We start from the raw sequence: 26,111 nt of genomic DNA on the forward strand, positions 1-26,111 counted from the left end.
CAAAAATGGCAAAAAACAGACACTCTCTTTTCTAGAAACGATTATAATGTACCATGACCAAAAAAGTGTTTTTTTTTCTTAACAGATAATCTTGCATAAAAATGAGTCATGGGATTTCAAAAGTGGAAAGACTCTTTTCAAATACGTGTGTGCAGGTTTCCATTTTTTTTTTTCAGCAACAGATCTGAGCTTTCCATAAGTTATGTTATAACAAGAGTGGCATCGTCTGGAGCCTCTGAGTGAAAGCAAAGTACGGTATTTACAGTTCAGCAAGAGGGAAGAAGTCTGTCTTAGAAAAAATAAGATCTCCCTGCTTGGGTTCCTATGAGAGGAATTTTAACTTATAAGGCATGAAAGAGGTTTCTAAAAAATATCTTACCCTGGAACTTCATCAGCTTAAACTCAGACCCAAGCAAGATATCCTATGTTGTGACATGGCTCTGAATGTGGTTTCTTCTGTGGGGGTTGCTCAGAAAGAGTGAGAAAATGATCCATCCACCTTGGGGCATTCTCTGGAAAGGCCTGGTTTGGCAGGATCAGGAAGTGAGACCGTATGGCTTTCACCTCCTACATACCCAAGGGTGAGCAGGAGACAGGATGGGTGGCTGCCCCATATCCAATGTACCACTTCTGGACAGCAGAGGGGAGGTATGAATAGTCCCTTCCCTCTGGACGGACACAGCAATCCTTTCTCAGTGCCACTGAAATCAAAGTCCTTCTCCTGATAAGGCTGGCATGTCCACCACTGCACTGGCTGCCCCAAGCAGCAGACCGCTACCAAGCCGATAGACAGATCGGCCCAAAGATCAGAAACTGAGCCTCGGGGTCAACTATGTACTAGGCTCTGGCTTTCCACTCGTGTTCGTTTACCTGTCTTTCCATCAATGCTCCGTGGGTCTAGAGGACTCATCTGGAAAGCATACCTTGTAGCTCTTAAATGTGAATGAGGCAGAAGCTACAGGATGACCTGGTGTATCTTTGTGAAGGGTTAATTTTGGTAGGTAGCAACTGAAAACATCTTATGAAAACAAATACAGGATGAGAGGTAAAATTCATTTAGAGTTTAAAGATAAACTTTCCCAAGCACTATCGGACTTGCTTCTGCCCCCAGCTACATGGGATGTCAGCCCACTCTCCTCTGCCTTAGGAGGAACACTGGTGGAAAAAACTGATAGCATGGGTGCATCCTGACAAACACTGTAGTTTTTATTAAGATTTGTACCTTTGGAAGTTCCCCGAAGGCTCATTTCAAACCAGTTCTGCTTAATGTGTTATGTGCAATACAAGGAAAGCAAACGGCTGCTTGCAGGGTAATTACAAGCACTGCTTCCATTAGGAAAGAGTAGTGACAGCATTTCCTAAACTCCCTTTGTGGCCCTTTCCCCAACCTGTCCAACCTGACTGCATTCAGGCTCTGGTGACCCAACAGGGTCTTTCTTCCTTTTAGTCTTAGAGAGTCATAGGTACGAAGCAAACACTGCAACAAAAAGGATGTTTCCTTGAGAAAATCCACTTCCATTTCACATCCAGGAGGCCATTAATGAAAAGTGTCTTTAACAAATTTTGGGTGGTGTCTTGGGAGTGTTTTTACTGAAAAAGTCAAATATGCCCGCCATAAATCTTTTCCGTGACATTAACCAAAAGGTTGCCCGAAAGCTCTCAGAGCAACTGGAATTTACACGTCCGGGCACAATACAGGGCTCCTGGGACTCCAGAGCGCAGCAGAGTCCTGGTGGCTATATTCTTAAGCACCGATCTATCACTACCCTGCAAACCCCCGTTCCTCCTTATCTAACTTAAATAAGGAGATAAGCCCACCACTCCTGGGCTTCACTAAATTAGTTTAAATATTTCAAGTTCTGGCAGCTCCCACTTCTCTCCCCATTTTGGGCCTTGACTAAAAAGGTGAAGAAATATTTTGGAGGAAGGTTCAGGGTCCAGCTTCATAAATCTTCATCTGCTACTTTCCCAAAATGTCATGTAACCCAAAGCCTACAACAGATGGTATTTAGAGAAATAAACAAGCAAATAAATAGCCCGGAGTCCGAAGCTCCTCCTTTCCACGTTATTTTTGCCTTCTGTTGGGCAATGGCCGCCCCTGGGTCTCTGCGGCTTTCTACCCACCCAAGTTATCCTTCCAAACACTACCGTCAAATACCAGCACACACGCAGGAGCCGGGCAGGCAGCCCAGCGGGTGCCCTGCTTTGACCTGGCCTGTTTGAAGAGCGGTGGGCTTTCGACAAGGCTTCCATGGCACCACAAGTGTGGCTGCCAGCTGTGCCATTTTCATGAACTTTACTTGGGAACAGACAAATGTGGCCCCATACACGTAGACTAGAAGATGCAACCTGAGCCAGCACAACGTTGCCTTGGAAAAGGCTTCTTATTTCGGTTCCAAACCACACATACTTGTACAGTTAACAAATGCAGCAGGGGATACTGGTCTACAACATTCATGCGGAGGCCAAAGGCTCTGCTGTCCTCCGCCCTCTTCTCCCTGCCACCCCCACCTGCCTTCCCAAGAACTATCAGATGGCATGGCAATTTCAGGGAAAAGTTGAGTGACTGTCTCTTCGGAATGCCTGCACACTCCACCAAGGAGAGGCACTTGGAAGTATTTTAGTCTAAAAGAACTCAAGGAAGGGGCTCCCTATAAATAAAATCATGTTCAAATAAACACAAAAAAGGAGCCAATATTTCCTGTAAGGCCACTTTTCAGATGGATTACTGGAAGGAATATTCTTTCACAGTTTTATGGCTTACTCTGCTATCATCTGCTTAAAATTTGAGTCATTTAAAACATAGATGCTAAGATCTAAGCCTTCACTTGGATGAAATAGTACAAAGGAAGCAGAAAGTCTTGTTCCAAGAGCAGACTCAGAGGCAGAACTCTTGGACTCCTGGGTTCTATTCCTGGCTCAGTCCCTGGGCTCAGGTCAGCCCTCGGTCAGAATCTCACTTCTAATCCCTTCAAATCATTTGTTAGTCCCTGTTGTCTAAACAGTGGGGAAAAACCCTGAGTAACACCCCTGGATCCTGTTCAATCAATTGGGATGGTTGGAGATGGTTATAACTCACTTCCAAGAAACCAGGGTGATTTATCCCTTGGTAGAACTAGTATGTTCCTAAGAGATCACAGTGTCATCAGAACAAACCCTCAGGGCACTGAAACATTTCTCCACCTGCAAGAATCTCAGTGCTCCTTTAATGTGACTTTCAAAAATAGGATTGTCCAGCATTTTATAGTTCCTTAGAACATCCACATTAAAATAACTGGTTGGGCTTCAGACCTCTGAGAGAGAAAATAAACAGGTATATTTACCCCCAATTTATAGATGGAAAAACCGAGGCTTAAGGAGACAGGGAGACTTGACCAAAGGCCTCAAACTAAGAGGGATGTGGGGACCCAGACCTGCCATTTTCCAGGCCATGTGTTCTTTTCTAACACATGGATGCTCGTTAATAACCTATTTTGGGACCCCAGACAAATGGACAGAGGGAAACTGGTCAGTGTTTCAGAAGAAGCTGTAATGCCTTGTCAGTGCAATAAAGGGTAAAGGGCCAAATCTCTTTGAGGCTCCCAATTAGACGGCCCTCTGCGTGTCCCACTCACCTCTGGTAACTTTGGCCAAGGCTCCCCCACCACTGGCTCCTCTAAGAACAAAGAGGAGATGCAGAGGCTTACTTCCCCCTCATTTAAGACTCCAGGTCTCCAGGCCGATGACTGCCTGGCTGCTTCTCGCTTACCACTAGCTTTTGTTTCTAGGAGTGAAGGGCTACGAAGAGAACTGTCTGAGGAAATCTGCAGCTAGACTTCCATTAGAATGCCTGATTACCACTGGTTTCCAGGTGAGTTGCCTAGCCTCTCTGGACCCCTTTTTACCTGGAGTATGATTCTCTCTTCCCTTTTACCTGGCCAGCCTCCACCATATACTTCAGGCTTCATCTTAATTAGCACTTCCCAGGGGGCTCGGTGGCCCAGTGGATAACGCGTAGGATAACACTACTGCACTTTCCTCAACAAGTCCTTCTTGATGCCACTGACCACAGGTTAGCCAACCTCCTTCTCCCCTTCGCCTTCTCCAGTTACACAGTCTCACAGCATCCTGTACATCTCCTGTGTCATTTATCACAATTTTAGCAAGTAATTATTACTATGATTATTTGTTTTATGTTTGCTTCCCCACTGGACTGTAGGTCCTTGAAGACAGGGGCCAGTCTTGCTTCCTGCTATATTCCCGAGTCCTTAGAAAATTGTCCATCAGGATTTACTGACTAGAAACGACCGGGTGACATGGCGTGAAACCTGCTACGTCAGCGCTGGGCAACCAGTGAAACTGACAAGGACAGCTTTTGTTTCTGTGGCAACCACTTTGTGCCTTTCCTGTGCTCCTAAAAAGAAGGCAAAACTTTATCAGGACTTCCAGACTAACACTGTAGAAAACTCAAATCATTTCCTTCCAGTCGACATCACTGAAGTTTCCAAGCACAAGATGATATTTTAAAAATTAAATGCATATACCTCAGACCTCTTTTGAAACAAATCACTCAATCCCTTGACCACTGTGGGATTGTGTAAGGAGATTTCTTTTGGAATTCTTAGGCATCTCCTGCTTCACTCACATGTTGCTAGGTCTCATTGTCCTAGTGGAGGTAGACTTCTGGGGCTTCCAGCAGACATGGAAAAACTAACTGGAAATACTTTTGAAGCTTCCCTACTGCCCCTCCCCCCAACTTCATAAATGCTTCAAAATACACTCAAGGATCTTTTGAGCTCTGTATCTGAGAATAGAATGTAACTCAACTAACGTAAACTCTACAGATCCTTTTTTAAAAAGCAGCTGCTTCCAGATGGAAGACATTCTGGCAGAACTTATTACATGGTCCCAGTCTACAATCTTAAGCATTTCCCCTGCAGTAATGTGTCATCCGTAAGGTTTCCTGGTGACAGACACATGGCTTCATTTTAATTGGGGACGATTTTACTTCAAATCCTATTTGAGAGAGCGATAGGGTATGGACAAGGCCCAGCCCTAGACAGTCTAAAAGGGCACACTAATTCACTCACAGAGTATCTCTTCAGCAGGGAGCAGCAAAATCCTCTGGGCTTAAGTGGCGTCCAGCTTGGCTGGGAACTGTAACATTCATTATACCCTTTGTTGATAAGATCCCCAATTAGTCACTCTGAAAAAGGAAGGCTCAAATAGGCTCCTAATAGGCTCCTAATATGAAGAGCTACGTGAAAGTAGTCGGATTCTGAGGGACGTGGAGCCAAAGGGGCTACCCTGATTCTCCTTCTCTGCTGACATCAAGGCAAGAGAGCATCCCACAGCAGACCTGCCAACCTGCCATGGCTGGCACATCCGAGTGGAGAGAGAACGGAGACAGGACAGACTCACGTGGTGAACTGCACGTGCCACAGAGACTAGGAGCCAGACATGGCTTGCAGCCTGATGGTTTTCTTAATGGGCATGTGTGTGTGTGGGGGGGTGTCTGGTTAGTTTGGTCAACAGGGGCATCTGTAAGGGTGTAATCCTACTTCCGACTTCTCTGACGAAGGAAAACACTATTTTAGATATAAATAAATCACAGATGTAGACATAGGTTAAGATCTAGAACAATTCACGCCAGAGTTCTGTGCCTTGTTTCCATGTATTTACATTAGGCAGGTCAGAAATTTTAGATACGGGTATTCAAGTTTTTAAAAAATCACATTATTAAGGCAGAAAGTATATGATTAAACACATCGGCATAGATGAGGAGAGGCAGCAGAGCTAGGCTGGAAACTACAAATGTAACTCCCCCCACGGACACTGACCTGGGGCCACTGAGCGTGGCTGTGTCTCTCACCGCCTGGGCTGTTTCCGATGCAAAATCCAAGGCACCTGCCACTGGTTTGGTTACAGTGCCGACGAGCCCTTTCCCGAGGCCAGAAATGAAACCACTGACACCCCCTTCTGTTTTCACTCCTTCCACTGTTGAGGTTATCACACTGGTCAATCCACCAATGATACCTAGCAAAAGAGACAAGGGCTGTTGTCACCTGGCAGAGGACAAACGCAAAGTGTTTAAGGCTGAACAGCATCGATTCCATGCACCTGGCAAGGTGGCTCGGGGCAGGCATCTGTCAACCTCTCAGTAGGCTACAGGTGGGCCAACTCCAGTTGGGAAACCAGCAGACTTAGACTTGCCCACTAAGTTTAGAGTCTGAGAATATATATTACATGTTAATCTGAGGTGTGTCCCAGTTTAAAAGTATCAAAGAACACCCAAGAGGTTAACAGTGGCTACTTTCCAGTTCCTGAGTGTGGGAAGCACACAGGTCATCAGGAGAATATGCAGACAGTAGGACTAAATCGACAGTGGCCCTTGGGGAAAGCTGGGACCCCATAAAATGCAGGGCAGAGAGAACTAAATACAGAACCTCAGTTTTCCACGAACACTGCATGACTGGCCACTACCGCCAGGCGTTTGAAACAAGGTAAAAGCTACTGCACACTTTGCTGTGGTCAGGTTTAGGCAATCAGAGTAAATCATGAGGCCCTGATGAAAGGCACTCCCCTCCCACCCATAAAAGCTGCCAGTCCCCAGCCGGGACTCTCCATGGAGTCTGTTCAAAAGACTAACCTAGGTCACAAAGACATTCCAAGTGTTTTGAAAGTTGACAGCAATGACCTTAAAGAGCGTCAAAAGGGACCAGAAGTTGGCAGAGGCTGGAGAGGACACAGGCATTATGGGGAAGAAGCGGGGCCCTGTCCGGGGAGCATTTCCAGGATGTGTGCCAGGGACACTCACAGGATGTTTACCCTTTGACGGTGGGGGCATGAGGAAGCTCTCTAGACTCTTCATCTCTAGTGAGACAAATCGGTAAAGGAAATTCCTTGGGTGAGAATGCACTAACAATCCACAACGTTTCTTTTGGATTCTGGGTCCATTTGCTCCAGTGAGGCTACAGCCTTCTCCCAACCTTGTGAACCAAGTTCACGGACAGACAGACATTCCTGAACCTGGCACAAGTGGGACCTGTAGAGAAAACTGAGCAGGACTCCCAGTTTTTAAACCAAGGAGACCGAATGGATTCCGGTTCTTGTTATCTTTGAAGAATTTTTCCACTCTAGGCTACCACTCTCATGCAGTCCAGAGCTTCATGCATCCTCCTCAGATGAGGCTCTCTGTTCTGGAGATGCTGCTCATATCGTGTGAGTGGTCCTTGGTTGGAAGGGATTTTGCAACCAACCTTGAACTATTATCCATTTTCTCAGCATACTCCTGCGTCCATCTGAACAGTGAGGACAGCTAGGCTTTCTTTCCACATTCCAAGGATGCGAGGCAGACAAAGGCAATTATACATAGCAAAGCATTTTGTATTCATTAAAAAACAGCCCCTCATAGTCCCATGCACTATCATTACAGTTACTAGAAAGAATGATTCAATCTTTAACCCCAAATGGCTGCCCAACAATCAACTTTTTGAGTCCCTAAACAGATTGATTTCAGCCAAATCTTACTCCTAGTTTGATGTCTTCTTTGGGGCTACTCCCTTTCCAGTTGGGCAGGCTTAGGAAAAGTAAAGGCATTTTGATCCAACCTCACCATTAGGAAAACTCTGTCCTAAACACTGTGTCCTAAGCATGAAAAGAAATAAGATTTTCAATTATCCATATTCCTCCCTCTTCTAAGTGTAGGTAATCTAAACTTGGTCAGTTGTGATAGGACTTCTGGTAGCTTCAGACTAGTTCTGAGAATCTGGTACAAACAGTGCAATTTACTAACCATTACTAAGCAGGAGCTATATGCCAGGTATCACACGAGGCTCTGCTAGTGTAAAGGTGAACAGGAAACACTCTTTCTGCTCTCCTGACCTTCACAATCGATCAGGAAAGCAAGGTACACACAGCTGCCTAGATACATAACCCAGACTGCCACATATGCGCTAATCGGCATTAATTCTAACTGGGGACAGTTGAGTCAGACTTGTAGGTGGAGCAGGATTTTGATAGGCAAGGAAGTGAGGCAGAGGAGGGGAGAGCAGAGGATTGTGAGTAAGGCTTTGGGGGCATGTCTGGGGAACACCACATGGCTCTCAGTGGCTGAAATACAATATGGCTGTGAGGCAGTGGTTGGAAAAGTTGGCTGGGTTTACATTTCCAAAGGCCTTGAATGCCAGACTAAGAAGTTGTTGAGAAAAACACAACAAAAGGCAAACGAGTAGGAGTTAAAGCATTAAAGGTCAGAATTCACACAAATTCAGAGACTTAATACGTTCATGCCACCGCCTATAACTCCTAGGCACACGGTTTTACAATCCTTGGGAATGTGCGTTTATACAAGACTCAAGAACATGTGGGCCACAAACCCGGCAGCTGGTTTGACGTTTCACTTGCCATGGAAGGAATGCTCAGTAAGCAGAAGGCAAGTCTTGAAGCAGCAGTTCCATATTCTAAAAAGGGGTTCACTCAATTATACCTTATGACACTTTGGGAAGAGAAGTCAGAGAACAGGAAGAAATTGCAGTGTGCACAAACATTCTGAAAATAAACGAAGAGCTGTCACAGGCTGTGACATTTCAGTTGCTAGGAGGGTAAAAGAAGAGAGCCTGGAAAGTACCCCAGGCTACCCAGCCAGGATTCCACATGCAATCGGAGGGTGAAAAGGGACCTCTGAGGAACTGTGGCGGAAGAGCCAGCCTCCCGGTATCACGTGACTTACCATGAGCCAGGCCGTGGATGCCGGCTACGAGGTGCTCCCCGCTTGTGGCTGCGTGGTATCTGATATACTCCCGCTCTGACTGATGCCGATTGTCCATCGTCTTCCCTAAGCCATCCGATAATGTCCCTGCGAACTGAGTGAATTTAAAAAAAAAGGAAAAGAGTTGTAAAGCCTCAGCACTATTTTTGCTATTTTAAATAAATACCTTGCCTTGCTCCTTGCTGGGATTCAGTAAATCCCCACTGAGAGAAGAGCCATATTAACTGCTGGATTACATATACTATGTGTCCCAGGAGACTGGTGCTCGACTGCTCAAGCACTGGACACATACGGATTGTAGGATGCTTTACACTGGTGGACACAGGTTTGCAAAACAACTACTAAATGTCCATAATGGCATCTGCCTTCCTGAGACCTACTGCAAATTTACTGAAGAATGTATAACAAAATGACTTGGGGAAGAAGATTTAAGTGTTAGGATTCTATAATGCTAAAGACAGAAGCTCTTTGCCCCGAGAAATCCATGTGATTCAAAATAGGAAACATGACCAACTGTTGCTTTTGGGTTTGGTATCAAAACTTTTAGAGACATCAATTGCCCTAAGGCAATGTCTTTTCTTTCACTTATTCAACAAATATCGAGTGCCTAGGTGCCCAGCCCCATTGGTCAAACGGAAAAATGAAGTACATGGGAAGGTTAACAGGTTAGGTCACCTTTCATACAAAATGGCAGACTTGAACTCATGACTTCCAAAGCAAAATCCTCCCCCACATATCAGAGAAAGATCCTATTTATCCTGGTATTCTTTTACCAAAGAAGCTGTCTCATCCATCAAAGCTGGATAAAAAGGACATAAAACTCTGTTTTGTCACAAGACAATCTGAAAAGGTTTAAAGTGACAGTTAATAAACCACAGGGTACTTATCTTCATCATTCAGGCATAAAGAGGAAAGGATATCAAATATATAATTAACCTTCTCAGGAAGGATCTACCAAAACAAGTGGTTTAAGTGCCAATGACCCAGGACTAACCTTTCAGAGAACTCACAGGAATGCTATTTAGATACAGAGCTCAGTGCAAAGATTCAAGACGAACTGCCCGCCTTGAAGACCCAGTTCAGTGGGTCTGGCCATTGGGGGGCGGGGGTGGGGTCTGTTTCATACTGGTTTAGCAAGGGATTTTTAAAAAATATTTATTTATTTCAAAGAGAGAGAAAGAATGAGAGAGTGAACATGCACAGACTCCCCACTGAGCAGAGAGCCCAACACATGGGGTTCGATCCCGGGGCCCTGAGATCATGACCTGAACCAAAGGCAAACACTTAACTGACTGAGCCACCCAGATGCTCCGAGGGTATTTTTACACATTTTTACACATTCTGCTCTGGAAGCCATAAGGCCTGAAGCTTCATGATGACAGGAGAAGATGAGTTCTGGGCACAGAAGAGGGACTAGAGGAAGAACCAGTGAGTCAAGGTGAAGCAATGGTTTCTGTGGAGCAAGAGATGGGAACACTCATTCCTTTTACTCAGTCCAAGTGTTTTTATGATCTAGGGCAGTGATCCCTGACCTTTCTAGAGATGTAATCCCTATCATCTGCTTTTAGTCTTGCCTCCCCTGTCACTCTGTGTCTAATTGGAAAACTAAAGTTAATGAAAATCAATCTTACAATTGCCTTTAGGATGGAGGCACCACGGGATGGTAAAAAGTCAGCAGCATGAATCACCAAATGGGGCTTTCATCAGGGATCCCATGTGAGAGCCACTGAGGGCCGTGAGTTTGAGCATCTGACCAAACTGGATTCTAGTCCTCCCTCAACCATTCCAGCAGCTACAGGAGCCTGAGCAAGGTGCCGAACTGTGGAGCCTCCCCATTGGCCTGTACAGAATGACAACAGTACCCACACTGCTGTGTGGCCAGAAGAATCGGTGACAGTGGCTCAGGGTATGGAATCTAGTGAGCATTCTTACTGTGATTATTTGTCAGCTACTAGTCCAAGGAGGAACATCCTGCACCACAAAGAAAGCTCTTCGAAGGTTTAGAATTATGGTCATTTGCACTAGGCTTTTACATAAACAAAAACAGAAACCCAAAACAAAACCCCTCTTTCCAGCAGATAAACACCAGCCTCGAGAGCGAGTTTCTGGAGTGGTACCGTCTATAAAATTAGAGCGTTGGACTTGGTGGTTTCCAAAATCCTTCCTGGCTTTGACAGCGTGTGATCTATGATCTAAGTTAGAACGTCTTTATTAAGTACTTACTCTGGGCCCAGCACAGACTGAGGTACTGCTGAGGACACAGACACAGAGCAGGCTTGGACCTACCGTCCGGGGTGACAATCTCACAGGGAAGGTAACAATCCCCTATATCAAACAGCACGCAATGAGAGCCTGGAACACAAACTGAAAACACTTGCAAATCAAGAGAAAAGAGAAAAACGTAATCCTTATTTTGGAAAGGGTCAAAAGAATGAGTCCCTTCTACATTCTGGAATTGTGTAGGTTGCCAGGGTTCTCCACTCAGGGTCTGGACAAAAATCCCTCTCCTTGATTGATGCCACAGAAGAGGTAATGCGGCAGTGGGTGAGAGAGCCATCTCCACCCAAAGAGGCCCAGTAGCCTCCATGCTACTTCTCGTTCAGGTCTTTCCTACCTCCTCAAACTCATTTTCCTTGAAAAGAGGTCTTCTCTTGGAAAAGATATTAAGTAAAAAGATATTAAGTTTCCTTGAAAAGAGATCTTCCCTTGGAAAAGATATTAAGATTTCTGGCAGCTGACTAGGAAGAAATGAAAAACCCTATAATGCTTTTCTCCTTAAACGAATATGGGAGAATAAAATAAGAATAATCTTATTTTTAAAGATTATTTTTTTAAGAATAATGAACTGCTCCACCCGCCCCCCGTCTCCTTCAACACCCCCTCCCTATCAATGAAACAAGTTCAACCCCCAAGGTCTAGGAGTCAGCCTGTGCCAAGAGCTTCGCTGCCAAATGATTCTGCTGCGGGCCCCTTGGCTCCCCCAGCACCGACTGGTCCTGGTGTTCTCTGTGCAAACACACCACACTGACCTCAAGAGGATGGGGTAAGTTGACCCAAGGGATCCCGCTCCCCTCTAAATGCTGGGTTCTGCCCTTAGGTCTCAGCTGCAGGAAGGTGCCCACACCTACTCAACTCACCCTAGGACTTCTGTCTGAATTCTCACTTCCCTGTGGATAAAAAATTATTCACCTAAGCCAACCAGATTTGTCCTCTGTCACTTGTGAGTAAACGTAAAGGATACAAAGATATTATTAACAGGAAACTATTACCAAAGTCTTCACCCCTGTCGCTGTGACTTTGAAAACCCAGGAAACGGGAAGATGTTGAAATCCACGATCCAGCCAAACCCATACTGATTAGAGGTTAATCAGATTTTACGGGGAGAGACACTTTATTGGAACTAATATGAAACCAGTGAGATGAAGGGTACTGTGGTCAAAGAGGCTGGGCCTTGGGCCAGCCCACTGGGCTTCTGAGTATGAATCCAGGGCACCAAACGCTTGTGGCCTCCTCTCACTGTGGGAGTACTGAGTCATACTTCATTCCATCTCTCTCCTTCCCCACCTCGGTGGGAAAATAAATCACACCCTGTATCTTATTTCTCCCTCAAAGATAGGGTAAGAACATGTGCTGGAGAGGGTGGCGATTCCAGTAAGCACTCTGCATGGGCGTCCTCTGGCACTGGTCTTCTCTGAGGTGGGTAGGTGTTATTTCACCCACAACCTTGAGTTAGAACACTATCATCAAACCAGAGCAGAGGTACCCACAAGAGCCACAAGGCCATGTGGGAGTGACTGGGGCAGGACATCCTTTACCACCCTATCCCCAGTTCTGCCTGTGTATTTTATTTCTTAAAGATTTATTTGTTTATTTTGAGAGACAGACAGACAGACCCCGTGCACATGAATGGGGCATGAGGGGGCTGGGGCAGTGGGAGAGAATCTTTTAAGCAGACTCCCTGATGAACGAGGAGCCTGACATGAGGCTCGACCCCACAACCTAGGAGATCATGACCTTGGTCAAAACCAAAAGTCAGATGCTCAACCGACTGAGCCACCCAAGTGCCCCTGCCTATGTATTTTAAATAGAAACCAAATGCATCAAAATTCAAATTCGGTTTGAATATTTTTCATAGCAGATGCTCTCTGGCATGCTCGTGGATATCAAAATGGGGAATGAAGCTGGGGGAAAGATAATCAGACAAGGGGAAAACTAATCTCAGAGGCAATGATGGTAAGGCTGAAATTCGTAAGGCTATAAGTACAATCCAGTTACGCATCAAACCACCAATCAATCAAACACGTAAGCGACAGACTGTGCCAGGCTAGCAAATGAGAGTCCTAAACAGAGATAGTTTCTGCCTCGTGCCTTCAAGGACCTCGGTCGGGAGGTATGTATCCGGTATAACGGATCTGGCATTCAGACTGTGACACTTAATAGCTGTGAGATCACGGACAAGTAACTTCCCCTCTGTGAGCCTGTTTCCTTGCCTTCAAAATGGGGATGAGAATATCCACCTACAAGGATGCCGTTAGGATTAGGCAGTACGTGTGAAGCACTTAGCACAGAGCCTGATACACAGGAGGCATCCAATAAAAACAGTATTGAGTTATCTGAACTTCAATTTCTTCACATGCAGAATGGGAATAATCAGGTTCCACGGGGCTGCTGGGAGGATGACATGAGACGGTGTGTGTGCAGAACGCTTGGCAGGTGCAGCCCCAGAGAAGCAGCAGCTCTCTGCAGAAGGCCACAGAAGCAGGGGACAGACAGCGTGGGCCAGGCTTGCACACTTGGAGGGTCATTTGTAGGTAGTTTGTAACTGTACTCAGTAGAAACAATACCTGGACATCAGAAGAAGCATTTGTGGAGACTTAAGCCAACATAGCTCATTTTGTAGCATTTCAAGTCCACAAAAAAACTGAGGATTTCAGAAGTTTCCAAAGAACAGGATGTTCCTGAGAAAACCTGCTATTACACTCGCAAAGACAACACTGATTTCCCCCTTCTTTCGCTGAAGGGAGCTTTAGCACACACACTTGTGAATTCTGGCCACAGTCCAAAGTCATTTATTTCAAGAAAGCCTTATTTTCAGCAAGGGGGTAAAAATCGCACAAGCACTTCCAAGATGCCAGTTCTGCTGCATAGATGATGCACACTAAGTGTCAATACCCCTCCTTCCAAAAAGAATCCCATCGTCCATAGAAACAGAGCCACTACAAATTAGCCCGGGTTTGCAGCCAGTCTCGGGACAGTTGATTTTATAAAACTGAAATTCAAGTAGATGCTGGAATGATGCAAGAGGAAAAATTCACACTGTGTCCCTCTGTTTTGTCCGATCAGTTTTCCTGACCCTTTTATGATATTCAGCACGCATGGGATGCCAGAGATATTTGGCCAGTGTAACAGGAGCCTGGGTTTGAATTTCTCCCCCCTTCTCTGGGGTTCTTCTTTCACAGTTATTTTTCTAATGGAAATTTCCTCTTCAATATCCTTGCTCCACTGAGTAATAGCTGGTGACAGTACCTTTCTTGCCACCAGGGCCAATGGTGGCCACACATAACAGGAAAGGGAAAGAAGTGACAGGGCTCTGCAGTGTGAGAGGTCTTAGGTCCTCTCAACCAGAAAGTTGTTCAGCGCCAAGTCTCAGCCACCAGCACAGCTCCGATTCCGGCAGCACTGCCAGCAATCTGCTACCGGATCCGCTGGACCCGTCAACTCAGAAAGCCCAGCCGTACACACTGTGCCTGTGAGTAAGCTGGACATGAATATGCATCCTGGTGGCAGCTGCTCAACTTTCCCGAGCCTCAGTTTACCTGTTTGTGAAAACCCAGTCTCTAAAGGGTTGCTTTCATGTGCTAAGGAGATAATGCAAAATGCCTGGCACGGTGTCAGCCATCAATTTTTACAAGGTTCTTAAAAGTGGTATGGAGGCTCAAACTTGAGAGTCCTCTCCACCTCCACTGCTATGCTAGTAGAAAAACACCCTTCAAGTCACATGGGACCTAAGTCACTTCATTAGCGAAGGTCTTCACGACTTTACTCTGATTCACATTGTTAAAATATCCACAGTTAAAAACGATTCTCAGTATGACTTTGGCCTTGATGTTGAAAATCCCTTTTGTGATCCTTGTAAAGAGACAAGAGCTAAAGGAGCACGGGATCCGGGAACGGGTATCTGTCACTGACACAAGGCCAACCAAACAGCAGGTCCTCCTCAGCCAGACACTGACGGGGCAGGCTGGAACTGTAGGAGGAGAGTGAGAGTGAGAGTGAGAGTGAGAGTGAGAGTGAGAGTGAGAGTGAAGGAAGGAAGGAGAGAGGGAGGAGGGAAGGAAGGAGAAAGAGAGAAGGGAGAGAGGGAAGGAGGAAGGAAAGAAGGAAGGAAGGGAGGAAAAAGAGAGAAAGAAACAGAAAGAATGAACGAATGAACGAACATGGAATGAGTGGCAAGAAAGAGGCATTTCTGGACCCCAGATCCAGTACGAGTGGGACAGCTTTGTCTGTTTTCAGTTCTACTTGGTTATGATTCTGTATATCCCTTAAGGTAAAGAGAGAAAGGGGGAAGAATCCAGGACAGAGACCCTGCATAAGAATAATACAGATATTTCCTACCCATTTCTTCTCCCTTCCCTTCTATTCCCTTTCACTATTTTATATATATATATATATATATATATATATTTTTTTTTTTTAAAGCTAGGACTGCCACTCTGCTTCAGTAACATGCCTAAGCCAATGACCTTGCTTTTTGGGGGGGCGGATGGGAGGCCGTCCCCGGAGATGTAAAAGCCCTCCTACCCTAAGACCTATACCATGTTGCTATTTTACGGATAAACACTTATCAGGCAACAGATACGCCTTTCCAGTTAAGAAACAAAGTCATCCAAAGCCACCCAGAATTATCTCAGCACACAAGGTCTAAACATAGAGTAACAAAGTCAAACCTCAAGATTGTCCTGGTTCCTAACTGGCCCAAGACACACGCCTGCTGAATTGGCAAGTCTCTCTTGCTATTCTGCAACTTTGACCCAGTTGTGAACTCTGATGTTGTTTCAGATTAATCTAGATGCTCAGAGTGGTTTGAGGCACTCTCCTAAAAAGGTCTGCATTTTCTTTGAAGGATTGGCACAGTTGGCTACAGGGCTGGAGCAGCACAGAAGCAAGCAGAACACCCAGGGCTATCAGGAAGACTAATTTCCAACAACAGCCTCGTGCCACAGCCTACTCACACTCAGTTTTCCCTATACCGATTATAAAGAATCATGTGGGCAGGATGAATCTTTAAAGCCAGCTATTGGGATGGGATAATATCCTACTTTTTTGCCCTTCATCAGCTTCATTATGAGCTTTTCCCCAGAAGGGGTAGGGGATCATGTCGAGGGTGCCAGGCTTCCCACTCGTCTACTGCTGCAAACCCCTGGAAACACATGGGAGAAGCCTTGAAAGTGGGGTTCTACACGGCCAGTGCTAGTCAAGGGGAATCAGCCTTCCTACCCATGAGTGGCCTCCAGTTTTGCTACCCTAATAAGGTTTTTCAATATGTGCAAATGGCCCATGCCTCAGGAGTGGACCAGGAGATAGACTACACTGTGTGTGTGTGTGTGTGTGTGTGTGTGTGTGTGTGAGAGAAATCCCTCTGGGGTGGTGACACCATGATGCCTGACTTTGCTGATAAACAATTTCAACTCCAGGGAAGCACACAAGGCTTTGACATGCCAGGCATCCTGATCCCAATTCTGTTACCAGTTATCAGCTGGGTGAACACGAGCAAAAGACACTCTGTTCAGGGATCAGTATCTTCATCTATAAAACAGGTAGAACACTACCCACAGAGTCACTGGGGTAATCCAAAGAGACCCTGGTCTTAAAAGTACTGGGTGGGGGGGGGGAGGATACAAAGCAATGCATAAGTGTCGAGGGTTATTACTGCAAATCCTTGTCTTTCTTCCAGTGAGTGCTCTGCTCCCCCGCCCACCCCGACTGAATCCTGCATGTCTCATCCTGTACTACAGGAACCACCTTATACCTGTTCCGGAACAAAGGAAAGCATAAAGAAGTCAATTATAAATAGACTGAAATTTCAAAATACAGACATTAGAAATGGAATTGGAACATCTGATAATACAAAAGAAGCTTAAGCTTATCTCATTCCTAGTCACAAGGACTTCATTCTTGTATCCTGTATTTCAAATAAGTAGATATATTCTCTTTAATGCCAAAAGTCTGAGAAGGAAGGGGATGGGTGACACCATAAAGAATAACTGCAGATGCTAGACACCAGAATAAGCTGGGCTTCTTACTGAAAAAGTCAGGGAGGGTTTGAAAAAGTCAAGGGTTTGAAATATCTTGGTGAGTTTTTCTTTTTTTTTTTTTTTTTTTAAGATTTTATTCATGAGAGACAGAGAGAGAGAGAGAGGCAGAGACACAGGCAGAGGGAGAAGCAGGCTCCATCCAGGGAGCCCGATGTGGGACTGGATCCCGGGTCTCCAGGATCACGTCCTGGGCCAAAAGCGGTGCTAAACTGCCGAGCCACCCGGGCTGCCCTTTGTTTTTGTTTTTAAAGAAAGTTGTCTCCAACTGGTTTCTTCAAATAAAGTTTTAAATGAGTATGCAGCAGAATAGGTAAAGGAAAGCTTCCAACTAACTGCTAAAGACCAGAGCGTAACTTTTGGAATTGTAAACACAGACCAATAATGTTTACTATGTATCAGGCATTGTTCTAGGGGCTGGCCATCTATGAAATCATTTATTAGTTTAATCCACACAACAGCCCTATGAGGTAGGCTCTGTTATTATCCCCCTGTACAGATGAAACTGGAAAGACCATGATTAACTCCAACAAAAGTCTGCTAAGAATCTACCCACATCTGACACTGGATCATCTTTGGAGGGAACCCAAATATGATTTTTTGTCACTCCCTCCATGAAAAATTCCCTCCTGAATGCCAGGGGAAATCACACAGTGATGCCAAGGAGACATCTTCCCTTTCCTAAGCAGTGGTGGGGACAAATGAAGGAAGCTAAGAGAAGTATATAAATAATACATTTTCAGAAAGCTACACATAAATCCCTGAACAAGAAAGGGTTCAGGCTACAATCCCCTTCCTTGTCCCAGAAAAGGACAAAGTTCTGTAAACGTCCATTATATGGATCACCTTACACCGCATCAGATCATGGTACTAGAGTGCACCAGTTACTGCTGGGAAGAAAGACGGAAGGCAAACTAGGGTAAGAATCAGGACCAGCGGTTTCAGGAGCTCCTGCTTGCACAGAAGAGGTCTGCTCTTCCATTCCAGCTTCTTACAAAAGGATTAGCTGAGGGAGGTAGAACACCGGGACTCAAAGATTTGCTTTATCAGAGCTGGTCTGGTCAAGCAAATCTAACTACAGAAAAAGACGACGGCTCCAGTAAGGGTGGCTTCATGTACCGGTACCTGACACGTGTGCAGACACAAATTCAAAGGGGAGGGGATAAAAGCAAAAGAGAACTGGGGTGGGTAAGCCATGTCGTGGGTAAGAAAGGATCCTGAAAGTGTGTGCGGTTCCTCAGTCCCCATCCACCTCCCGTCTATCTGTGCACTCTGATGCTTCTCCCAAAAGCCCCACCCACCTAAGAGTAACAGAGCATTCACAGGGGAAACAAAGGTACTATTCCTTATGAGTACCAAACATTTTATGGGGATCGGTGGCAATATGCAGCGCCTGCATTTGGGGAAAGCTAGAGACACGAAAGCCGAAAGCCAACACCTCACTTGTTAGGAAGTTACTCATCAGCAAGTGTGATGAACCTGAGAGAAGAGAAGACTGCAGATTCAGAACTGGTGTTTGGCACCTGGAAGAACACGGGAAGGTGAGTCTCTCTTTGGGGGGCTAGGATGAGAATGGGAGGCAGCTCAGCTCCAAGGCACTTACATCCGGTTTCATTTCTCCTGAGACCTGGCTTGCTCCTAAGCTCAAAGGGAAGGCCAACAAAAGGTTCGTTTGCTCTTTTTTTTTTTTTCTGACAGGTAAGCAGAGAGGGAGAAAGAGAATCTTAAGCAGGCTCCCTGTGGGGTGGGACTTGATCTCACAACCCAGAGATCATGACCTGAGCCAAAATCAAGAGTGGGACACTTAACTGATTGAGCCACCCAGATGCCCCAAAGGTTCTTTTAAAAATGGGCTCGAATCTTCCCAATGCCTCAGATGGGCTAAAATAAAAACAAAATGGCAGTTTAGTGATTTCCTGACAGCTCCTAAGAAACCCCTGCTCTTTGCCTGTCTCCTGGGTTCCTTAGTGGCCTCTCCATAGGGCATTCTTGCCTTTGCTGTCTTTCAGTCCTACAAAGGCTGAGCTGAGAGAGGACATTCACAATTCCCACCCATCTACTTCCTGTAGATCTGGGGTTTTTAAAGCCTGCTGAATTAGCCGTTACCAGGTTAACATATTTCAGGCCTAAAAAACAAGTCATGGAATGAGGAAGAAAACCCAATCCATTTAATTCACCAGCAGAAAAAGGGAATGTGATCAGGGAGGCTTCAAAAGTACTAGTATAATTTAGCATATTCCATTCTATTAGTATAATATTCTATTATTAAATTCTATCATTTAAGCTGAATGGTAGGCCCTGGTATTCATTTGATTGTTCTTTAAACTGTATATACACTATATCATACTCTACTAATTGACTTTTCTTTAATATAAAAATGTTTATGGCACTTGTTCTCTAAATATGTGACCAAAGGCAGAATGCATTTTAAAAAATAAAAATTAGCTTCATAAAAATCATGCCTGTATTTGAAATACCACCATATTAAAAAACATCACGAACAGAATGTTTTCTAAATTTTGGTAAGCAGGTGGGAGAAGAGGAAAAAGGAAAGGCAACAAATAACCTAAGGGGAAAAAAATTAAAGATAACTTGAACAGCTATTTCTTAGAATTTTGTGGAAAACTTCTCCTTGCCATGATGGAGACAGAACCCAACTGTACAAAGGTCCTTTCTCTATTTAATATCTTCCTTCCTCCAACAAGAACAAGGGAAATCTTAGAAATGAACCACTCAGCAAAAGGATGAGAGGCTAAAGGTGAAGAGAGATACCTGCATAGTCAAATAATCAAGTTAGCCACAGAGACCTGGAACTCGTCAGTTCAGACACACAGTTCAGGTAGTGTTGTTATCACATGACCCTACTTTCCTCTCCTAGTTTGGTGCTGCAACGTCCACTAGAGTGACCACATGCCCCGGGAGGCTACAGCACTTACTATGTGATTAGTAGGAATCAAGATATGCTGTTAAGTACAAAATACTGGAATTCAAAGACAAGGTGAAAAATCATAATGTAAAACATCAATTATTTTTACAGACATTACAGACTGAAATGATATTTTGGATATTACAGATCAAATAAAAATACTTAAAATCATTTCTTCTGTTTCTTTTTACCTTTTTAAAAAAGATTTATTTATTTTAGAGAGAGAGCACACACACAGAAGTAGGGGGCGGAAGGGGAAGAGAACCTCAAGCAGACTCCCCACCGAGTGCAGAGCCCCATGTGGGGCTTGCCCCTAAGATTGCAACCTGGGCCGAAACCTAGAGTCGGAAGCTCAACCAACTGAGCCACGCAGACACCCCTGTTTTTTTTTTACTTTTTAAATGCAACTACTAGAAAATGTTAAATTATATGGCTCACACTATATTTCTATGGGACACTGCTGGTTTGGAGATCTGAGTCTAAAACGTTTAAGGATATAGCCAATCAAATTAAAACTAAAACTCAGAAGGTACCGAAGTCTTCAATTTCAGTTCATTTCTTCCACTTAGACTTTATGCTTAGATAACTAATAATATTTTACAAATGACTACTAGTCACCTAAGCAGCAAACAGTAGATGGAAGGCATTGGTTTGGATTTAGAAACGCTTTTGTTACTCAAGCTGGAACCATCTAATAGGAAGGTGGGCAGAAAGCTAATTACGGGGACATACCGACATCAGCTCCTACTCCTTCTGTTCCCTCTTCCAGCATGAATGGCTACAAATCTCTGCCTTTCCAACTTTAGTCTGGCTCCCCCAGATGTCTTTGCAGAGCTCTGCATGGCCTCTCCTTGCATACAAACCCGTAGGGTTACTCACTCCCCTTCCATACAACTTGTGTGTGCAGCCTTACTAGCATCGCATCCACTGCCATGCAGTCCTGTTCCTTATGTTTCCTCACAAGCTAGGTGGCCTGCAGCACACGATGCTAAAAATTGCTGATATGGGATATTTAAAGTACTACTTGGCTCCCAAGATTGAGGATGAAGAAGGATCTTAGATATTATTCTTAAAATCCAAGAAAATAAAATCAAGCTCTTTAAGAACTGCTTCTGAGATGCCAACATGTATTTAAGTTTCTTCTGTCATCAATTTGTAACAGGGGCCACTGCAGGTTTCCTCATCTTTGCCTCCTAATCACCCAGGACGGGGCCTGGAACACTCCTAGAGCCAAATAAAGATGTGCTTTGCATTCCTGTCCCACTCTTCCAAGCTAGCCCCACTGCCTCTTCATACAAATGATAGATTCTAATAAGGGAAAAGAATTCTTTCCTCTCCTCCAATTTAAATTGGATAAAATGGTGTATTTGCCAAATCTAGAGCCTTCTTCCATGCTCTTATAAGACCTTGTCTTAGATGATGCTCAAGCAATCCTCTTTTGTCTCGTATCTCCAATCTTTCTGGCCTCTTCCTCTCAGATTGACAAATATAAGAGAATCTGCTCAATCTTAAAAAGGCCGTCCTTAAGTTCCCTGCCTTTCAAGCTGTCACTCCCTCCATTGTCCCCCCTCTGTGGCCATATCTTTTACTAGAGGGTTCTAAAGTTACTGCTGCCACTGCCTATTTTTCTATTAACTGGAGGTTGTGAAGGCATGTACCTACAGTAAATAATATAAGACAGGGATCAACACATGGAATGCTGTCCCTCAATACCCGTAAGTTTTGACATAGTTAGAAACAGAGGCTAGCAAATTTAGTAGCAGCTGATGACACCTCTCCCAGATAAGCGTGAGCCCAGGCATCATTTGGTTTTGGGCTATAGCTGTAAAGCGTAAGGGCAGATCCAGGGGCAGCATCTAGGAAGAAAACAAGACCATCCCAAGTCCAAGGCAAAGGCAGGAGACAAGACCACGAATTCCCTGAGATGGATGGAACAGCTCTCACTTTTTTGCATAGAGAGCCTGTGGCTTTGCTGATGGGCAAGAAGGGGTCTCTTGTGGGATCTTGAGCCATAATGACCACTGTTAAGTCTACCCAAGGGCTGGGGACACAGGAGAATAGGAATTGATTGCCTTGGATGTTTCTTAATCTTCAGAGAAGTGCCACAACTTCCTGTTAGCCAAAGAAGAGTGCACAATGGACTTAAACTTCAGCACTTCAACGAACAAGATGAGAAAGTGAAATTAGAAGACTGTCCCTTTAAAAACTAGCCACTCCGGGGATTTGGTGGTGGTGGCCCTTCAGATTGGAGGGGGAGCGAAGCTTGTTGAGGCATGCCCGGTGCCATGCCAGTCTTGTCCACCTTCGTATCCCCAGTGCTCTGGACAGAGCATGGCACGCAGTGTGGATGTACGTGGGACGGTACCACCTCCAGAGCAGACAGGTGGCCCTGGTCCTCCTTGTGAGCCCAGAACGATCCCAGGGTATTGGGCATCAATGACCTCAAAGACTTGACTGGTTTGACCAGAAAGTCTCTACCTCCAGAAATGTGCTGCTGCTTCTTTATCTCTTCAGCTATGTGAACTAAATACATTTTCTCACGTTGAGGGGCAGCTGGTTTAGACTTCGCTGGTACTTATTTGTCTATTCTATACATGAAGCTCCAGATGATACTGAGGAGACAAAGAGATTCTGGCCAAGAATTCTCTCGGAGGCACTTTAATTCTCTCGACAGAAGTCGAGCACGACTCCAACTTATGATCCGAGGGGCTGGAAGGAAGGGGAAAGGAGGGAGGGCAGGAAGTGCCTGGCACACAGGAAATGATCGAGCATTAGTTCTTCTTTACGCTTAAAACTTTCAGTGCTGGTTCGCAGCACAGGCGTCCCAGAAGGGGTTAGCCAGGCCGCATCAGAGCTCGGGAATATCTGGAGGGGAAAAGGCAAAGGAGAGCAAACGCAGCAGTCAGCTCTACTGTGCAGACATCCCAACAGTGATGAACGTCCATGAGAAGATGGAACACCTCTCACTCCATAATTATTTATCTGTTAGAGATGAGGGGATGAGAAGCCAACCTCCACATGGTCAGTGAGCACAGAATCGTGCTTTTCTCCCCGAGCAGAAAAGGAGCAATGGAAAAGAGCAATAAACCCTGTGCTGAAACCCAACAAAAATGTAAAGAAACACAAGTTTCCTGTGCTATGCAAATACCTCTGGCTCTAGGACACAAGTGGCAATCACAGATGCTCAAGTTCGGGGTGACAGGGGTGGTGAAGCAACCACAGAACACACACAGAAGCACTGGGGAGGCAAGGACCAGAGATCCCACTCCTGATGGACATTTGTCCTTCTACTACTGAAGAAGTAGTAGATGCATGTCAAGTACTTGACATGCATCACGCAGCCCAACCTAAACTCAGTCTTGAGAGTCAGAGGACCCAAACCTTCTCTCACCCCAGAGCTGAGGCAGACGCCAGCCTGCACTGCAATCTCAGGCATGAGGCTCAAGTTCCAAAAAGTCACAGGGAGCCCTACGTAGCCTCGGCCCAAATCCGGCAGCGTGACAGTAGTCACGTCTACCTCAAGATAAATGTCCTCTCTGAATCCATACATGAAAAACTAAGATTCCAAACACAAGTGGACATGGTTTGGACACTGCTACCAGCCGTGAGTGGAGATGAGAAAGAAGAGATTTCCAGAGAAAAATCTACTGACTAGGTGGATGTGGCAGGATGGGGTTGAGGGCAGAAAGGCCACAAAACACATTCAAACATAGAATGTGCTCTCTTTTCTCTCAAATTTAGGTTCTACCTAGTTTAGCCAAGCCCAAAGAACACGGTGAAACAGTTTTATGGACTGATCAAACGGGGTCAGATAAATTTATTTCCTCAATCACGGCTGGGAATCGATGGCAAATATTCCACCTGTTGAGCCTCAAATTATGCAGAAAATCACAGCTGAAGCATAAAGCCCACAACCTCCCTTCCTGCCTTTTTTTTTTTTTTTAAGATTTTATTTATTTATCCATGAGAGAGGCAACACAGGCAGAGGGAAAAGCAGGCTCCATGCAGGGAGCCTGATGTGGGACTCGATCCCAGGACTCCAGGATCTGACCTGAGCCGAAGGCAGGCACTTAACCGCTGAGCCACCCAGGTATGCCCCTTCCCGCCTTTCTAGTCCAGTTGTATTAAGTGCGGCCTAAATGCCTTCTCCTTTGACAAGGATTCGGAGTGCGTTTGCTCTGGGCTTTGGGGAAGGTGATTTTCTGCTCTATCTAGATGCAATTATCAGGTTAATTGGAAGTGCCAGAGGCCATCCGCGTCTTAGTTCTGGACGGAGGCACTCTGGCCAGAAAGAGGAGTTTGGCTACATTTGCAATCTACCTGCTGTGAACAGGCCAGGAATTGGTTTGGCTCTAATTAAGTAAAAAGCAAGTTAGGTTTGCTTTTTCCGGAGGGGGTGGGCCCCTCTGTGAAAGAGGTAACTCGTGACAACCACACTAGGCTTAAAAGGTGAACAGTTCCTTGAGGTCCCGTACCTTGGAATTCCCTTGTAACCGGTACGGGGAGAAGGGAACGATGGGCCAGTCCTCTCCTGGAGACCGGATGGCGGAGCAGCCCACCACCTGAGTGCCACTGCTCCCGAGTCACCTCCCCACGTGCTGCTGCTCCCCATCCCTGAGCTCCCTGTTCGGGTTGCCCCTTGTGGGCCCCTTGGGGCCCATCCCCACCCTTCCACTTCCTGTCCCCACAACCAACATCTCCTTGGACTTCAAGATTTGGCACAAGCAGCTCATCCTCTGTGCAGGCCTTCCCTGCCCTGCGTTGAATGGTCGGCCCCCTCCGTTGGCACCCACTGGATCCGCCAAGACTTCCATCCTAGCACCCAGACTATTCCTCATACGCATTTGCTTACGGAACCTTCTCGCTGGAATGTGATCCTAAGTGGGGAAGAACTTTGGTTTCCTCTGTTCCTAGGACAAAGGCTGGCAAATATTTTTTTTTAAGCTGTGAACTTCTTGTTAGACGCAATAAATAACAGATCTGTTACATATTTAGTTGGTTCTGCATGTGCAGCTAGAGCAAAGTTGAAATGCCCTCGCTGGGCATCTCGGACAGGGTTGGCGCTGGCCCTGGGTCACGGCCACGGCTTTGGCTTGGCTGGTGAAGCATCCACAAAGGAGCGAATTACACAACAGAGGAAAGGACTTTAAACCGTGACTCAGATTCTCTGCAGCCCCTGGAGAACGCAGACTTACACGGTTAACTCCTGCACATCTGACTGCGCGAGGGTCCAAGATCGAAGCCGTCGGGGAGGGTATGACTTTGGCGAGGGGCAGGGCCAAGCATGCGGCACTTCGAGGATTAAACAAGTCAAGTGGTGCGAAGACTCAGAACAGTACCTGGCACACAGCGAAGCCGCCAGCAGATACCAGCTGGGAACCACTGTAAAGCCGCCCACTCAGCTACTAGCTCAAACGCCGGACTCCCCTCAACTGTGTCATCAGTGCGGCGTCTTTCCCGTGTTTTCTATATGGTGACGCTGAGAGGAGAAGTGTAACGCAGATTTAAACGCCCGCAGTGAGAACGCGCCAACGGCCGTCGCGGGCTCAGGCTGATCCCTCCTCTGTGGCTCGCCCCCTCCCGCGAGCGGCCTCCTGGACGGCGGCTTCGGGAACGGATTACGTGAGACAAAGGCAAGGAAATACAAAATTAACATTGTGGCTACTCCTTATCACAATACAGACAAAGCCAGATACACCAGCGCTCCAGAAATGAAGGAAGCAGGTTGTTGGCTTTTGACTGGAATTTCCTAGGATTGTTACCACGTTGTACGACACTGGTCTAAATGTTTCTCTGACACAGCCAAGATCACGTGAACTGTATCAGAAACAATACAATGCAGGCTTGGGGTTGTAGGGGAACAAAAGTGCTTTCAGGAAATGTATCATTCCCAGGCAGATGACGAGAATACCACAGACCTCCAAGTACCTGGGTCCCTAAACAAGTTGGTCCGCCGCTGGGGGAGGGGACACGTACACGCTAAACAGAAGCAAAAGAGCAAGTAAAGCTAATGCTTCCAGCTGACTTTTTTTCCCTTAGGTCAGTTTAAGTGTAAAAGGAACTCTTGTGCTCCTTCTGCCCCGCGCTCCGAGGCCGCCGGCGCCCGCACCACCTCAGGGCACTT

The 26,111-nt window shown here is 45.8% G+C and overlaps 1 protein-coding gene across 1 annotated transcript in view; it reads right to left on the reverse strand.

Moving 5' to 3' along the window:
• Positions 1 to 26,111, reverse strand: part of VPS13D (vacuolar protein sorting 13 homolog D) — a 240,357-nt gene that overhangs the window by 41,966 nt on the left and 172,280 nt on the right. Inside the window, exons 66-67 of the mRNA XM_077899583.1 lie at positions 8,711 to 8,843; positions 5,820 to 6,015 (exon numbers count right to left, since the gene is read on the reverse strand). Of these exons, the coding sequence (XP_077755709.1) occupies positions 5,820 to 6,015; positions 8,711 to 8,843 (329 nt within the window). The remainder of the gene's footprint in view (positions 1 to 5,819; positions 6,016 to 8,710; positions 8,844 to 26,111) is intronic.

The sequence above is a fragment of the Canis aureus genome, chromosome 5 (genome assembly GCF_053574225.1).
Source record: "Canis aureus isolate CA01 chromosome 5, VMU_Caureus_v.1.0, whole genome shotgun sequence".
NCBI classification, from domain to species: domain Eukaryota; kingdom Metazoa; phylum Chordata; class Mammalia; order Carnivora; family Canidae; genus Canis; species Canis aureus.